This window comes from Nuphar pumila, chromosome 10 (genome assembly GCF_984573655.1).
Source record: "Nuphar pumila chromosome 10, dmNupPumi1.hap1.1, whole genome shotgun sequence".
NCBI lineage: Eukaryota > Viridiplantae > Streptophyta > Magnoliopsida > Nymphaeales > Nymphaeaceae > Nuphar > Nuphar pumila.
The window spans coordinates 114,348,529-114,366,773 of record NC_143258.1 but is presented as its reverse complement, the minus strand read 5'-3'; the positions used below and the strand labels follow the sequence as shown (position 1 = coordinate 114,366,773).

At 36.4% G+C, this 18,245-nt stretch overlaps 1 protein-coding gene across 1 annotated transcript; it reads left to right on the top strand.

The window, feature by feature from the left end:
* Positions 1-8,997: 8,997 nt before the first annotated feature.
* Positions 8,998-13,632, top strand: LOC149827985 (aspartyl protease family protein At5g10770-like). The gene is made up of 3 exons (XM_090019779.1): positions 8,998-9,147; positions 10,495-11,098; positions 12,815-13,632. The coding sequence occupies exons 1-3, from the start codon at positions 9,078-9,080 to the stop codon at positions 13,470-13,472; spliced, it is 1,332 nt and encodes a 443-aa protein (XP_089875905.1). The 5' UTR covers positions 8,998-9,077; the 3' UTR covers positions 13,473-13,632.
* The last annotated feature ends 4,613 nt before the right edge of the window (positions 13,633-18,245 follow it).

Sequence of the window (18,245 nt, the reverse complement as noted above, 5' to 3'; positions counted from 1 at the left end):
CGCCGCTAAAGGTCCCAGCGGAACTGGCAGCGCCGCTAAAGCCTTAAAAAAACAGTTTTTCCAACATTTTTTGTCTTTTGTGCTGGCCATCCATCCAGGATGCGTTGGACAGCTAGTATGATTGCGCTGGTAGTTGCACACTAAGGGTTGCATAGCTACAACTCTCTCTCTCTATCTCTCTCTCTCTCTCTCTCTATATATATATATATATATAATGTGTTCCTTAGGCCTCCTTTTTTCATTAAACCCCTTCAAAAATCATAGTTTTAGGTATTTTTCTTAAGATCTAACACCGTAGATATGATATATAAGTTTTGTTTAGTGGGAGCTGGCTTTTGGCTTGCCAGAATTTGACCTGTATAGGTTTTTGTGATGATCCAAAATCAATGGCTATGAAGGTACCAATTATTCTCAGTTCAAAAAAAATAATTTTCATAAAAAAAAAACATGATCCAAGAGTCGATTCCCACTAAATCGAGCATGTTGAACACATCTAATGGTTTAGATCTATCATAAAACACTTAAAACCTATAGGCCAAAACGAGAAATGGGGCCTAATATGTTCAGTTCTCTCTCTCTCTCTCTCCATATATATATATGAGTAGGGGGTAGTGCCTGACAACTTTTTAAGCATGATCGAATGGACGCATGATAAACGATCAATGTACTCCCATACAAAAAATGACATTTAGCGGTGCTTTTAAAGTGTCGCTAAAGGTCTGGGCAAAAAATTTAAATTGAGTAGCACTTTTAAAGTGCCACTAAAGGTTTGAAAAAAAAAAAACCTTTAACTATGTTTGTCGCTAAATGTTATTTTTGGCATAAAAGTGTATAAGTGTCCAGTTTGGCTCGTTAACCTATTCATGCTCGCTATAGTGAGATGAGAGGTTAAGTTTCCTACTGAGACTTGTTGTTTGGTCTCACTCAATTTTTTTTCTTTTTTTCAGGTATTCCCAGGTAGATGTGCTTTGGTGGTGATGAATGTAATGGACTCTAGTATCTTTGGAGCTGGATTATTGACCCAACCTAGTGTTCGGACTTTGTGTGTTTTGAGAGTGTCATTATGATTATATGATTGTGAAATTTTGTAAAATGTATTTGTAGTTCACCAAATTTTGTAAATGAAAATTGAAAATCAATATGCAAAATTGTTTTGATTCATCGTGTATGGTATTGCTCATTTTGATTGGATTTCCTTCCATTTGGTTTTCAAAAAGAACTTAAAATAGTTTTTCTTCCGCTGCATGTACATTTAAAAATAATTGGCTTAAATTTTTGGGTAATTTTCAAGCGGTGTTATAATTTAAGAATTCTAAAATGTTAAGATAAGCCTAGTAATCTTTCCAAAATAATTCTTTAAGGTAAGTCATGCAATTCCAGACTTTTGTTCTAAGGAAACCCATTTAGAAGCCATTCATTTAGATTGATCCCGGATATGCAATAAACATATCTGAATGTACCTAAAATACTATAAATAGGGAGGCATCTCCCCATTTCAACATTTAGAGTTCATTTATGTTTACATCCTCACTCTGCCCGAGTCTCTATAAGGCCTAGCTTAGCCGATTAAGTCAAGCCTAGCCTAAGAGTCAGATCTCTTATCTCACCCCTTTTTGGATTTTGTGCCTAGTCAAAGTGCAACCTATGCTCTCTTGTGCTTGTCAACGTAGAAAGGGCTACTTAAGCTCGATATGAGATTTTCATTTCATTTCTAGTCATATTTTGTTTATTTTTCTAAGTTTTGATAGTCCTAACGTTCGTATGTTATTTGCTTCATTTTTTTGTTGAGTTTTGGTGGCTCCAGCCACTGAACTCATTTTTCTTCTAGGTATCGCATATAAGGTATGAATCTTTGCAACATCGTTGCTCTAAAAATAATGATTGAGGGTTCTTTGTTCGGCTGATCTTTGCTTATCGAAAGAGGAAAGACACTTTACCTTGAAGAACGGTCCCCAAACTCTCAAAGTTTGAATATGGTTTTGAGTCTATTTCAAAGAAAAAAATATCTTTTAATAGAAGACACCTTGTTTTCATTTTCAAAATCCAGAAGGGATCCACATAATGATGATCGTGGTGGAAAAGATAATAGATTCCTTTTTCCCTGTCTATTTTGTTGTTTTTCCATATTTTTACTGTAGGTAACTGAAAAATAGGTAGTATAAGTCAAAACTGGGGCAACAATGCCTGCTCAACACTTGTTTTATGAACATTTCAAGAGCCATATTTCGAAATCAATCTATTAGTTTTCAGTGTGCCATACATAGTTAAAAAGATCTTTTTATTTTCTCTCTTCTCTTTGTTGGGTGTTTTCTCAAATTCTGTCATCTTCATAGTCGAAAATCAGTAACAAAGATTGTTGTTGTTTCTTGACTTAGAAGGATTTCAGGAAAAACCCCCTTTATCGAATTGGATTTGAGTTTCTTTGGGTTTTGGAGCCTTGTCCTCTCTAACCAGTGTATGCATCATGTTATTATGTGTTGTGTGTAACGTTTGGACCTGGATATACCTTTTGGATAAAGTTTGTATTTGGATCCAAAGATCTGATCCATCATGTTTTCTCACATCAAAATTATTTTGGATATAAAACCGATGTTTTCTCGCATGTTTCATTCGCGTTTCCTAGGGAGATTGTGTGTTTGATTTGTTGTTCTAGACTTGGAAAAGTAACTTAGAAAAAACAATCAGTGGAGATTTGCTTGACACCTAGAATTTCTTAGAAAAGTATCAACCTTCAACTAGTTAGAAAAATTATTTTGCTTGGAACATTGCTTGCTTCATGGTTGATCTTTCATACTTATTCTCTCTCTTAGGACTTTGATTGTAGTCACTGTTTTACTATCTGAATTTTTAAAACCCTTTAAGTTGTCCTATATTTTGGATCTACGGATCCCCCCACTAGTATTAGAAGCCTTCGACTTGGGTATACACGTACTAGAAGCAATAGCTCAGGTATATCATGAAAAGTTCGGTATGGAGAAAGTCATCCTATTAGAACCTAACTGAAGTGACATCGTGGATTCGTGGAGCTTTCGAGGCGATCAAGGAAACTTTTTTTTTTCAAAATCTTGACTTTTGTGTTGCTTGATTGATTTAGACTCTTGTTTATTCGTAAATCCTAAGCCAATATTATGCAAAAGAATTCTATGAATCCAGCATTGAACTCAAACATTGAAATAGGCCTGACCAACTTGACTCTATAACCATAATTCCACCTAAGAACACTTTGAAATAGCCTAAAGGCACAAGAGAATTGCAATCCTTGTTGTGAGGAGGTTCGTTCTAAGGACTTGGGGGACCTTTCTGCCCGAACCCTCTTATCATCTCATGGATGTGGAATTGGATTAGTTGGAAGGAAGAAAAATGGATCCTGAAGAAGAAGAAGAAGAAGAAGAAGAAGAAGAAGAAGAAGAATAGGACACAATTCAGTATGTGAAAATAGATAAGGGCAAGGGAGTAGCCCATGAACTAGACAAATCTGCTCTAGCTTTAGAAGAAATAAAAAATTCTTACACTGCCTTGAGAGCCTTGAAGTAGCATGTATAACAGAAGTTCTTGAAAAATGATGCTCAATTAAGGTTGTTCAAGCAGAATCACAAGCAAAAAGTCCAGAGTGTTCTGCCCAAGAAGGCTTGGTCTGTCAAAAATCGAAGAGCCACCATGAGGATCCCGAATCTTCAACCCAATGAGTACGAAGAGTGGGTCCAAAATTTAAAAGAACTCTGAAATATGACCCACCAGATGAAGAGAACTAAAGGAGAAAGAAGATCAAATAAAATCTAGGATTTTGTCTTAAGTCAAGATAGTGAACCTTTGGGTTTTACCTCCCGAAAGTTCATCAAATTCGACCGAATAGGGAACCTTCAGACTCATGACAGTCTGCTCTTGAGTACCTATTTTGATTGTCTTTATAATAATCATGCCTTGATCAGATGGTTTTCGAGAAGTCTTGAAGGTGAAACTCTGTCTTGGTTTTCAACTCTTGATGTTTATCAGATCAAACAATTTTAGTCCCTTGTGTACTTGTTTATTGAGCAATTCTATTACAATATAGATGTTCTACCAATGACCAACCAACTCTATGATCTTAGGCAGAAGAAGAATGTGGACACTCAAGACTTCATCAACCGGTGGAGTTCAGTATTTCATTACATGAAAACCCTGATCCAGGAGTCTCGTGCCATCACTCCCATTATGAACAATTCTAATCAACCCCTCAAGGGCCTCTTGGTCACTCAAAGGTGTGAGACCTTTGTGGACTTAATTAATGTTGCCACTTGGATGGATTCGAATCTTAAAAGAGGCATGCATGATGAAATTTCGGTCAATATTGGATTTAAGGATACATATAAAAAAGAAAAATCATCTAGAAGACAAATTAGTATGCCTACTTGAAGAATCACTATCGATTAAGGTAAACTCTAAAAACTTGCTAAATTTCATTAATCTGAAAAAATAATGGTGGGTAACGGAGAAAAGTTAGATCTTACTCACATCAGTTCCACCACTATAGATCTTAGAAAAGGCAAGTTAAAACTCGATAATGTCCTTGTTGTTCCAAAGATTAAAAGAAATTTGATTTTAGTTAGTCAATTAACATAAGATTATCGATTGATTTTTTAGTTTTCTGCTGACCAGTTTGTGAAAAAGAATTGGAAAAAATTGGATTTGTACCAGCCTCGTTGGAATTCAAGGGATCTGCAATTAGCTGAGGAAAGATACTTGCGATTTTTGCAATATATCTGCTATGACTGCTCAACTACCTCGCTGGATAAAGATTTTCTTTCATCCGCTAGATGGAATTTTTGGAATTGTTGTTTCTAGGATAGTGCTTGAGATCGTATGTGTTGTAGTTTATCATGTTGTTGCTGCAAAACAATCATCATCTTCATAAACTCTTGATGGGATTCTTCTTAGAACACCTCACTACACTCTATCAAACTGTTGTGGCTCCACCACCACTTCTTGCAAACCATTTCAACACATTAGTTTAGAACATTATGATAGCATTCACCTGCATGTTCCCTGCACTATGCTTCACTCTCTGCAACACGATTGCACCTGCACATCACAACATATCATGTTAGATTAAAACTTGCATGTTGTGGCTTCACTGTAGCTTAGGTCCATTCACAGCACTTCCATATTTGGTTGTAACTTTGCATGTATTCATAGCATTTCTATGTCTTGCGGCGGCTCTTTGGCATCCACAGCAGCTTGGCAAAATGTTGTGGCTTTTGGGCTTTCACAGCAGTTTTGCAAACTGTTGTGGCTCTTTGGCATTCACAACAACTTAGCAAACTGTTGTGGCTTTTGGGTTTTCACAGCAGTTTTGCAAAATGCTGTGGCTCTTTGGTATTCACAATATTTTTGCAAATTGTTGTGGCTTTTGGGCATTCAAAGCAGTTTTGCAAACTGCTGTGACTTCTTTCTCTTCACAGCAGTTCAAGGAACTGTTGTGACTTCATCCTTCTCCCAATAGTTCAATGAACAGTTGTAAGCCACATCTCATACCCTTCTTCACTTAGCACCAACCATACCCTTGAGCAAATGTATGTGTATTTTTCATTAGCCTAAGACATTGCATATATCTTTTCGTATAGATTTTCATTAGCCTAAGTTACTGTATACATCTTCTCATATAGATTTTCATTAGCCTAAGGTATTGCATATATACTCATACATATATTTTCTCATCAGCATAGGGCATACCATATGCATTTCTCATTTAGCATAAGCATAGCACTTTGCATAATCATTTCTTCGCTAGAATAAGCATGATCATATGCATTTCAGTACTAATATAGCATTTTCAATTTCTCTTTATATTTTGTATTTTTGTGCTAACTCATATATGCCGGAGAAGCTTAGAAGATGCTGATTTCTTTTCCTAGATTAGGAATTTCAATATTCAATTTTAAATATAATAACTTTGTATTAATGAGAATTTCTATCTTTCTGCTTAGTTTAGAATGTATGAGCATGTAGTTATGCTTTAATTTCTCATAATTCCCTGTGACATTTCATTTTATTCTTCAAAAGACTGTGGTATAACACGAATGACACGTGCACCTTTCTAATAAGAGGTAAATAATCCTAAGTAAATGATTCACATTTATGATCATAGTCAAAATGTGAACAATACTTAAGATTTTTATCTTTTATGGAATAACATTTGATTTCCATCATATTTTTCTAAATATCTTTTCCTTCTCTATCAGAATTTAAGATATAAATTAACTCGAGATATATTTGTGGCCATAGTCATGGATATATTAAAAGTTAATTTTATTTTAAATCCTATAAAGGCACAAAAATTTATTTTATTCTTTATTAGAATTTAAATAAAGATTATATTATAATATATTTATGGCCATAGTCATGAATGCATTATGATTTAATCTTATTTAAATTCTATTAAAGAATAAAATTTGCTTTTAAATTTCAATCTTTAAATAAATTTCAAAGCATTCATCATTTAGGATAGAATTGCAATCATTCTCAAATTATTTTAGGTCATCTTCAAAATTCCAAGTGATTTTGAAATAAACTTTTAAAAATCTAGTTTTCATTTCTAAAATTTAAAATCATTTTAAACTTCCATTTATAAATTTAGATTCATCCTTTTATTCTCAAATCCATTCAGTTTTAAATTTTATTTCTAATTTTCCAATTTTCAATTCTCATTTCTAAATTTCACATTTTTTTTCATTCAAATTCTTTTGTTTCTATTCCAAAATTTCGAATTCTATTATAGATTCAATTTCAAATTCTGAGTTCTAATTCAACTCTAAATCAAAGTTTTAAAATTCACTTTGAGATTCCAAATCAAATTTTGAGATTTACTTTGAACTTCTAAATTTGATTCTAATTTCATATACCAAGTCAAATTTCAAAATCAATTCAAAATTCAATTCAAATTTCAAATTCCATTCTGATTTAAAGTTCTAAGTCCAAATTCAAATCCTAATTTCAAAATCTAATTTTAAAGTTTTATTTCAAAATTTCAAGTTTTCAATTTCTAATTTTATTATTTAAATTCCTATTTTAATTTCAATTTCAAGTTCTAATTCCAAATTCCAAATTCATCTCCAATTTCAAAGTTAAACTTCAATTCTAAAATAATTCAAATTTCTAATTTCTAATTTTATCTCCAAGTTCAAATTCTGATTTCTAAATCAATTCCAAATCTCAAATATCAAACTCTGATTCAATTTCATAATTCTAGAAACAAACTTAATTTTCAAAATTTAGTCTCTTATTTTTCAATTTCCCCCTCTTCCAAATTTCATTTTCAATTTTCATTTTTCAAATTAAAAAACTCTCAAAATCTCAATTTTATTTCAATCTTTGATCTCAGTTATGATTTCAACTTCCAAATTTCAAATTTCCTTTTCAGATCTCAAATTCATTTCAGATCCAAGTTTGGATTTAAAATTTCAAAACTTCCAAATCAAGTTCAATTTCTAAACCACTTCTTCAAGGATATTTTCAAACTTGTTTCAAAATTACTTGAAAAAAATCCAAAATTTTTGAAGCATTTCTCAAAAGCACACATCTTCATAAGCACAAGCATGATTCGATGTGCATTTAGGATTTCAGAATAATCACTTAGACAAATTTAGGCAAAGCAAAAAGCATTGATTCGATCCTTGGTTCAATTACCTCTGGTAAGGGTGCCAAGAACGGTTGAACCTCGTACCGACGAGCGGATCCCGTCTCTTCATTTTTTTCCGCAAAATTTCAAAATGGAAGCGAGTTAATTTTTTAAAATATCTTTTTCAAATAAAGGTCAAGTGAGACCTTGCAAAGAGTTTTTTTCCTTCTTTCTTTCTCTTCTCTCTCTTCTTTCTTTTTCCCCTCAAAAGGGAAAAAGGCTGAAAAGAAAAGGAAAGAGGAAAGAAAGTTTTTTGCAACGATCACAGGCCCACCTACATAGTGCCCCTCTAGGGTCCAATTCATGTGATCTTGATCTGAAACTTTGGTCTAGATCTAATTCAAGTTGGATTGGATCCAGATACTAAACATTCATTTCAGATCTGATACTCAAAATAAATATCTATATCTATAAATAAGGTTCAAATCAATATTGAATCTCAATACTAAGGTTTAGATCCGAACATGATTCAACTTAGCTCCATAAAAGCCATTGCCCACCCCTGAACCCCTACAGGCCACCATGTAGGCTCATGGCACCACACTGGGCTGTTTGTGATCCTCTAAGACTCATAAGAGACCTAGTTTGAGTATAAAACACAATAGAGTCAAATTTAAAATAATCAAATTCTAAACCTTCTTCGGGTTGGAAATTTTTGAATAGAAGTTGATCAATTTAATAAATAGCATTTTTTGAACCAACCCATAACTGAAATCACCAAATATGATCTTTTATAAGATGTACGGCTTGTAACAAACCTAACTAGGGTCTTAGTTTAACTTAGACTCTCAAATTTTGCCTGAATTTAACCTTATTTTATCTTAATTTTTACTTGAATTTTGCTCAAATTTAAAAGTTGAAAAAAAAATCACACGCATCCATAACAGAACAGGCTTTATAAGTTTCAAAAACATTTCCCTATCGAAGTTGTACCGTGGCTGTGGAGGGAGCTAGAAAATTTTGTTTCTTTGTTTTGTTTTTTCCACAAAAAGCATCTCGATGGAAAAGGGAAAGGTGGAAAAATGGTCTATATGGTGGCTGGTTCCATGGAAAACAGTGGCTTGATTTGCAAAGTCATGGGGCGTCAATGTCAAGATGCTCGATCGAGTGCTGAAAAACTGGTGGCTGTCAATTCCATCTTTAATTTTTTCTAAGATGCTTCCTTGTGGCTCACACCGATTAATACGGCCGGGCAAGAAAGATGGCAGAATTTTCAGCTCATCCCCGTGCATAACACGGGCATACGTGTATATATATATTCGTAGAGTGTCTACCAACTTGATCCCATGCATAGAGCTTGCTGAGTCTAATCTCTAGGAGAGAGACAAAAGCCTGGCCGATGGCATTGACCACGCCTTTGTATCTCACCTTGTACCTTCTCCTTCTCTGTGCTCCATCTTCCCTACATGTGGGTGCGAAAGAGATGAAGCAACATTTCTACAGCAGGTCGGTTGATTCCCTGCTACCGCCACAACGGTGTGTGGCCGGAAAAGGTCATCTCTCTCTCTCTCTCTCTCTCTCTCTCTCTCTCTCTCTCTCTCTCTCTCTCTCTCTCTCTCTCTCTCTCGTTCCTCCCTGCTCCCGGCTAGCTAGATACAAGGTTCGCGTTCTGGTTTGATGGTGCCTTGATTGTGGTAGATCTGTATGATATCGTTTGTCGGATAGTAGCTCCTGAGCTTTACACTACTGATGAATTGGGTGGAGGCTCTCGGCTGAGCAGTTTGGGACAAGTCATGGTCCAAGTACTAGCTGGTCAAGATAGCCACCAAAATCTCTTCCATAATCAATACATGCGTAATCTGGTAGGAAACTGTTCATCCTTCCCCAACCCGTTCAAAAAGTTTCAGGTGCTTTTTGCTTAATCTGAATTTGTTTTCGTCCTCAAGCGGGCATTTTAAGATCTTAATATCAACTGCTCATATTGCAGCAAAACTTTAAAGTCAAATTTTTTTTTTGTCAATTTAACTTGACCCAAATTATTATCTTGTTTAGTAAATAGTCAATGATAAAAGCTTGTACAGGTTCAGATTAAATAGAAGCCTCCAGCAAGTGTAAGGTGGTTAGGATGGTTAGCAGTACAAACTGGTCAGTCGGTAGCAGTTCGTCGGTAGAAATATATATATAAGAAACATTTTATTAATCAGAAGAAACCAAATTCGAGAGATCGATAATTACCTTGGAACAAGTATAGAGTTGGAGAAGGAGATTTTGTGAATAAAACTTTGAGATCCTTTCGAGTTATCATTTCCGTTGAAAGATATAATCAAATTCACTAGTGTTGATTTTTTTTTTTATAAATTCAATTTTTATACGTCGATTCCTACTCATAAAGTTGAGAGGGACAGCCAGGGTGGTAGAACACTTGTCTGGTCCTTTGATTCAGTTGTGACGGCAAAGGCAGCCGTTATTCCAAGTATCTGTCCTTGTGACTATCTTGAAGGTATTGCTTGGCTAGATAGAGGAATGGGCAGGTTATGTATGTTGTACTAAGTTTGCAGCTTCCTATCTGTTCCTTTCTATCTAAGCCGAAGTGGAAGGGTTGTGAAGACCACAAGGACTTTTGAGTATACGACTCGATTTAGTCCTTCAAATTCTGGTTTTTACTGTAACAGGTCTCTCTCTCTCTCTCTCTCTCTCTCTCTGTATGTGGTGTTCGTGTGGTGTCTTTTTTTTTGTTTGAAGTTGAAATTCTTTGTTTCATGTTCCCTTGTTTTGCGTACTGAAGTCCTATTGTGATTTTGGGGTGACAATGTCACCCTGCACCAATATTCTTCATAAGCAAATTTGTTTTCTTTATTCGATCCCAAAAGAATAATTCTGTAGGCCCTTGCCATCTTCAGGTTTCAAAGGTGTCGGCATGGTCGGAAAATCGGTATTAAAACTTGTCGATAGGTTGGGGCCATGCCATTCCTTCCGGGGAAACAAGACGGAAGACGAGCAAGTGCTCCAGCGAGACCAGCATCGCGTCGACTGGATCCTTTCCAGGACCAATTCATCATCTTCATCTGCATCATGGAGCCACAATTTTAGCAGAGACGCAATGGCAGGGGAGGTCGATGCCGTCTCCAGCATCCCCGCCCACGTAGGAAATTTGCAGTTCGAAGTCATCGTGGGCTTGGGCACGCCCAAGAGCGATGTTCCACTGGAATTCGACACGGGAAGCGACATAACATGGGTCAAGTGCAGCCCCTCCTGCCAGAGCTCACCATGCTTCGACCCCTCCGCCTCCTCCACGTTCACCAGTGTGCCCTGCTCCGACCCTGAATGCACCGAGGTGAGAGCGGAGACCGGAAAAAGCTGGTGCTCGACCGACTCGAGGTGCCTATACTTCGCGGGTTACGGCGACAAATCCCAGTCCATTGGCTACTTCAGCCACGACACATTGACGCTCACCCCTTCGGACGTCATCCCGGACTTTCGGTTTGGGTGTGGCCAGCAGTACAGGTATGGTTGTTTATTTTATTATTGTTTATTACTTTTTTCAATGTTTAAAAGATAATTTTTTAATTATTCTGAGCAACAAATTATATGAAGAAGGAAGACCCTGCCAAAAAATAAAAAACAGTGGGTTGACGTATTTATTTATGTAGAAACAATACATGATGCTGCAGGGTGACGTACTGTCACACCAAATGACAAGGGCAACTTGTAAAGGTTACATAGATCACTTGTTCAAAAACCATAGTTAGTCTATATATATATGTCTCTCTCTCTCTCTCTCTCTCTATATATATATATATATATATGGTTAATGTTTACTACCTCGTGGGTAAGAAACGCCCAAGTAAAAAATTATAACATTTTCATTTTTTAATTGCTTTGTACGCATCTGACCCATTCCTACTATTTTGACCATGTTGAAAATATTCATGAGGTTAGATTTGCTTAAATCAAACTTCCCCCTATGAATTTCAGGTAGGGGATTCCGTACGCACGAGGGTACCAAATGCTTCCTTATGTATTTATATATATGAGAAACATTCTAGGCAGGATCAGTTTTCATTAGGCCCATATAAAAAACATGCTTGCATGTGCTTTTTGTTGACTCTAAACATGTAGATGTATTAGTCATTGTCTATTTAATAAGAAACATGCTTGAGATTGAATCAATTTACCAAATAAATTAGAATCTTCTGTCATCAAATTTTATTGTAACATGAGCGGCGGATTTTTCATCCCTCTAGAGAAAATATAGGTGAATGAAAGATACCTAATTTAATGTATGTTCTATAATGAAGAAAATAAACACCTGCATGAAAAATACTAATCTAATGCATGTTTTATATAGAATTATAAAACTATACTAAACCAGATCAAGCAAAAGTCACCTACAACCACGTGTTTTACTAGAATCTAACAAAAATGGGCCTTGAGTAGAATATTTCCCAATATATATATATATATATATATATATATATGTGTGAGTAAAGTGGAACAGCTTTTTGTTTGACGTTACTCGGACATACACGCATGATGAGTCTGTGCACTCATTAATAATATAATTGACCTTTAGTAGCGGTCACGACTGCCGCTAAAGGTTCTCAAGTGAGAGTTTGCAAAGACGGTACTTCCAGTATGTTCTTCACAAACGTGACCTTATAGGCATGTTCAATAAGGCCCTTGCTTGGAACGCTTGGGTCGCAAAAAACTAGTTTTGAGCCTTTATTTTATAAAATTTTTGAGTAATTAATTTCAAACCCAATAAAAGCCTACTCACATGATAGAATTGAATGATACAAAAGTTGGTTCGTATAAAATAAACAAGCAGATCGATCGTATTTATATGATGAGATATTAAAAAAGAGAATGAAAATGCTCCCGTATTTAAAGATACTTTTGTATTGTTATATCAGTATAAAAATATAGGGTAACTGCGCCTTTGTATTTAACACTGAATTGTTGTGTTCGTTTCTTTAATATTTTTAATATTTAATAAGTTGCTGAATCAACTCGGCAAGTTTGCCAACTATGACCTTCCCCATTGAAGTTATCACTGATGTCAAAGGTAACAAAGATTGCTAAGCTCGAAATTACAAAAAAAAGAAAGGCTAAAGCTCAAGACAAGCTAGAGCATGAACTCGAAATTTTGCTTCTGACAGCCGAAGGCTTGGACGCAACATAGAAAGTTTGATTTAAGCTTGCTTTGTTTCCATGCTACAGTGGTTTCGAAGGGAGGACGGGGCTGTTGGGGTTAGGAAGGCGGAGCCTCTCTCTCGTCTCGCAGACTACGGACAGGTTCGGTGGCGTCTTCTCCTACTGCCTGCCCACGTCCAGCTCGGAGGGATACCTGGCCTTGGGCTCCGACTCCTCCTCCACTTCGTCCGCGAGCTTCACGCCGATGCAGCCCATGCCTGAACACCCTTCGTTCTATTTCGTGTCGCTGACGGGCATCAGCGTCGGTGGGCAGCCTCTCCCTGCGTTCGACATCCCCAGCGGCACCATCGTCGACTCGGGCACCGTCATCACCCGCCTGCCCCCCGCGGTCTACGACTCGCTCAAGTCGGCCTTCAGCGGGATGATGACCGACTACCCCTCCGCCGACCCCTACTCCATCTTTGACACCTGCTACGACTTGTCCAACCAGGCGAACGTCCCCATCCCCAAGGTCGTGCTCCACTTCGACGGGCCAACCGACTTGGAGCTGAGCGACCTCAACGTCTTGATCGACGTGAGCGTATCGCGCAGTTGCTTGGCATTCGCTCCCACATCCGAAGATGGTGGGGAGGCCATCATTGGCAATACGCAACAGAGAGGGACCCAGATCGTGTACGACATCCCCAACGCCAAGATTGGCTTCAACCCAGGGGCATGCACCTGAATGAATATTAATGGAAGGGATTGCAACCCATTAATCCAATCCATCCAAACATCTCAATTAGTTCCCCCTCCCCTTTGTTCCTCCGACGCTCAGGCGGCTGTACGTTGTACGTTGTGGTACTACTGCTTCTACTAGCTACTACCACCATTAATAGTATTATGATGTCATTGTCTGCTTTAAAAAATACTGATGGATGGTTTTTTCAACAGAGAAAGCTGGGTTTAGGCAGATCACTGCCCCTACCATAGTTACAAACGTTAAAAATGGCAAAATCTTGTTTTTCAAAAACTCGCTAGAATTTGAAATTTTTTCATAAATCTAGAGTTTTTTTTTTTGGCAAAATCTCAGCAATAAAAAAATAAATTAAAAAATATAAAAAATATTTTAAAATAAAAATATACAGTTTTTTTTCACGATAAATAGCAGTTTAAAAGTAAATATCGTGTTTAAATAATGATATTTATGCTTTTTTATAAAATCTTGGGATATTTTGAAAATCTCACCAAAAATTGCTGTTTTAAACTTTCAGGCTATTTCTGGCCATATTTGTCGCCTACAATTTAAGTTATCGAGTTATCAATACAATCACATAGAGGATATCGAAGAAAACCAACACGATCACAATCTAGGATTTCAAGACTAGCTAATTTCATTGGAACATGATTGCACTCCTTCGGAATCCGTTTACATTTCAATCTGTTTGCTCCCATGATTGAATTTTCCACTGATCTACCTTGACCTTCAATTGTCTTTGAAAAAATAGCCACAACATCATGGTTTTGACGATTCAATTATGATGTTCACACTATTTATGTCCCCCAATAGCATTTTCCACCATATCCATTCTCTTTCACCAACACAATATGGTCTCACTATCCAACCTACATGCGGAAAATGACCTGTGTGGTCTTTCACTGCAAATCCAATCCTCCATTTCCCCCTTTATCACACTATAGAACGAAAGAGTCACCCAGCCTTGCGGAGGAGGTTTCAATCTTGTGGCAAAGATTCAGTTAGACTTCATTTGATCTTCTGCTCTCACTGTTATTGGTATGATAGAAATCTCGCACCCCATTTAGGATATCTGCAACCAGAGGCGGAGCCACATTGGGACCAGGATGGGCACATGACCCCAAATTTTCCCCAATAGGGTTTTGGATCAGGGTGGGCAGTGCCCACCCTGACCCGTCTGGGTGGCTACCTATGCCCACCCTGACTCTTTGTAAGGTCGGGCCAGGGTGGGCACAGCTATATCCCATTCCCACATCCTCGACCCTGTCTCTCTCTATCTCTCTCTTTCTAAGCCCTGATTTTTCCTAATGTTGATCCGTTCCCCATCCCCCGTTGCTTGGTCTTCCACTCCAGCGGCCCGTCCCCCGTCTTGCAGCACCAGCACCAGTGCAACAGTCTCTCTCTCTCTCTCTCTCTCTCACACACACACACACACACACACAGCTTTGCCGGATTGGGTTTGGACGTCCACCATCGGTTTGCCTTTCAGGTGCATGGCCCTAGCCACGGTGGTAGAGATGCCGGGTTTTCTCCTCCTTTCCAAACCTTTTTTTTTTCAAAATGCTTGATAGAGTTTTGATTTTAGGGTTTTTTTTTTTAATTAGCCTCTAATGTATTGTTAGGGTTTAGGTTTTGCTAGAGTTTTTTTTTAATATGAATGTTTAGTTAGGGTTTTAGCGTTCTTGTGTTTTATTTTTCAATTAGCATTAGGTATGAGCAATGAACACTTGAACTTGGTTAGAATATTAGGCATTCTTTTCAAATAGCTTAAATCTGTGATTTTTTAAGACTTTGGGTATTGATTAGGGGTTTTTCAAATGACTTGAATATGTAGGTAATTAGGGTTTTAGGGTATTTTGTGCTATTTTTCTTTCAATTATCATTAGGCATGATTCCATTAATGAATGCTTAATTTTGGTTATCAAATCCCTAAATCTTTGATTTTTGCCAGAATTTAAATTTTTTATTTTGGTTTGTCAAATGACATAAATATTTAATTTAGAGTTTTCTTTTTTTTCTAATTAGCATATTTATGAAAGATGTTTGTTAGGATTTAGGATTTTGATTTAGTGTTTTTATATTGACATAAATGGATGGTTTATGGTTTTAGGTTTTTTTTTGTGTCTGAATCAATGAATATTGTATGATTTCATTTTGGTTTGAATATTAGTCTTTTTTTATTAATTGACATAAAGCATTTTTTATGTTTGTTGGAATTGAGATTTTGATTTTTTTTATAATGACATAAAATTTGGTTATGGTTTTGGGTTTTCTTGTGTTTATTTTAATTACCATTAGGCATGAACCATGAATATTGCATGATTTAATTTTGGTTATAATATTAGGGTTTTCATATCAATTGGCATAAATGATGTTTGTAGTTATTAGTGTTTTGATTTGTTTTTTAAATGACTTAAATATTTAATTTATGAATTTATGTTTCTTCTGTGTTTTTTTTTTTAAATTATCATTAGGCATGAATCCATGAGTATTACATGAATTTATTTCAATTAGAATATTAAGAGATTTTTTATTGATTAACATAAATGCAAAATTAAATATGAAAGTTACGTGCCTATGTCTCAGATTTTCAACGATGATAAAAACGTAAATGTTTGACATCGAATAAGAGAGATACAAATCTGAGAATAGATACTGATCTGCAAAAAAAATCATATATTTGAGAAAAAAAATCACATATATTTAGAAAATTGCATGTGAGAAGGGTAAAAAGGTCTTTTCAAATCCAGGCATTTGTGATTTTAGACATAATAAGAATATAAAAAAAATAGAAAATGTGCCATTTTTCAAAGTTATACACCCCTCTTGGGGCTCCTTTGTAAGCATTTTCTAATTCAATCAAGGTTTATACTTTCTGTTGACTAAAAACAAGCCTTGCAACTCCCTTGTCCAAACCAAATATGTTGTGGCCATGAATCCATTTATGGGACAATAGCTACCAATGGAAGCAAGGTAATTTGCTAAGGTTGTTTCTTAGTGCTCGATGAGGATGGGAAGATAAGATCATGTTTTGGCTTGATGCTTGGACAAAGTATGCAACACGAGCAAAGGCATTTCCTAGGCCACATAGGTGTAAAGTGGGTTGCTTTGTGCTAAAGCATCCAATGCAGATGTGGGTTTGTATTGGTATCTAATGTAAATGTATGTGGTTATGCTTAACAGTAAGGAGTTGGCTTTCCCCAGTAGGCCTAAGCGTAACTTGTAGGAGACTTTGCTTAACGTGGGATTGTGTCTAACACCTTGATAAGAGTGGCTTGCAAGTTCTAGGAGTGCCATTACGGCTAAGCATTTCTTTAGGAATGGTTTTTATGTGTGGTAACTATTAGTTAGTAAGGAAGTAGCCCAAACATGTTTTATGATTTGCTTTCTATATAATTGTAACGACCTCGACTTGTACCCTTGAAAAAGTGCAGTTTTTTTTTTAAATCAATTGTGAAACGTATCCCAGAAACTCGGGGCCTTTACAGTTCTATTTTATATCCACAAAACTATAGGGGATCTTACACACCATCCTTCCAACTAAACCCAAAGTGAATCAACTTTATTAATTTAAAATCAAATAGTCTGACAAGTGCAGAATAAAAGGAAATCATAGTAAGTCAAAAGTAAGTCAAAAGACTAGAGTCACGCTGTCCCTAAGTGATTTGTCCAGCAGTCATGATGTACTCGTAGCTCTACTAGAACAATGTCCTCTTACTGGGTACCTGAGGCTGCAAGATATAAAAATATGGGTGTCAAAACCAAAATTTTGAGTATAAGTTTATCTAATTAACAAATAAGCATAAAAAGTACATATAAGATGCATGCAATAATTTGAAGTGATACAACTAGAGTAATTGTAGAATATCAAGCAAGCAGTAGAAATAATTCATCATGCAATAATATGCAATATATTTAATGAATCATGAAAGACAAGTAAACATGCAAGCAAAATGCAAGATCTAATGCATAACAGAAAAATGCATGAACAATTTATATATATATTAAAGGGATTTGCCCCAACCGACCCTGTCCGCTGGGGTCTAGGTCCAGCCCAACCGAGCTTAGTCGGCGGGGTGGCCTGGGCAGACCCCTATACCAGTCCAGCAACTCGGCTCGACTGTACCTGGCAGGACCCAGCCCACCACAATCCAGCCACTCACTGGACTGGGCTTGGCAGGGCCTAGTCAGACCCCTAAGGTTGTCAAGCCAGTTCCGGCTTGATAAGGGATGCATCCTTGTTCGTGAACCTAAGAAGATGGGAGTCCAATAGAATGTTCATAAGGAAGGTTGTAAGAAACATAAAAGGTTCAATTTCAGAGCACACAAGCACTAGTAGTATGCTTTTCAGTTTGAAACTTTGAATACAAGTCAGCTCTATAAAATTAATAAAACTAAACATATGGGTGAAAAAAAACCAATACTCTTTTCTGTGTGTTGAGCCGACTCTCAGAGATTAATATAAGAAAGTCAATTGAAAGTGATGAACCAATTCATTTACATAACGACAAGAAAATCCTAAAACTTATTATTTTGTAAGCATTAAGACTTGCAAACAGGTACAAAAACTCAATTCCTAAACCAAAAGGATAATCTGGTGCCAATCTTTGTCTCTCACAGATACCTTTGCATCCTCTTGGAATTATTTTCATAGTGGAAACTATTTTACTTTAAAATTTATAGATCCACAGCTAATGTTCAATTTTATCAATTTTCTGACACTTAACAACAAAACTCTAAACTCTTAAACCACTAGCTATA

What these genes read in the sequence shown, in the direction of transcription:
- LOC149827985 (XM_090019779.1), top strand. Translation starts at nt 9,078, where the DNA reads ATGAAGCAACATTTCTACAGCAGGTCGGTTGATTCCCTGCTACCGCCA. An exon ending in ACGGTGTGTGGCCGGAAAAG is followed by an intron (nt 9,148 to 10,494) that starts GTCATCTCTCTC and finishes TGCCATCTTCAG; the next exon opens with GTTTCAAAGGTGTCGGCATG. An exon ending in GGGTGTGGCCAGCAGTACAG is followed by an intron (nt 11,099 to 12,814) that starts GTATGGTTGTTT and finishes TCCATGCTACAG; the next exon opens with TGGTTTCGAAGGGAGGACGG.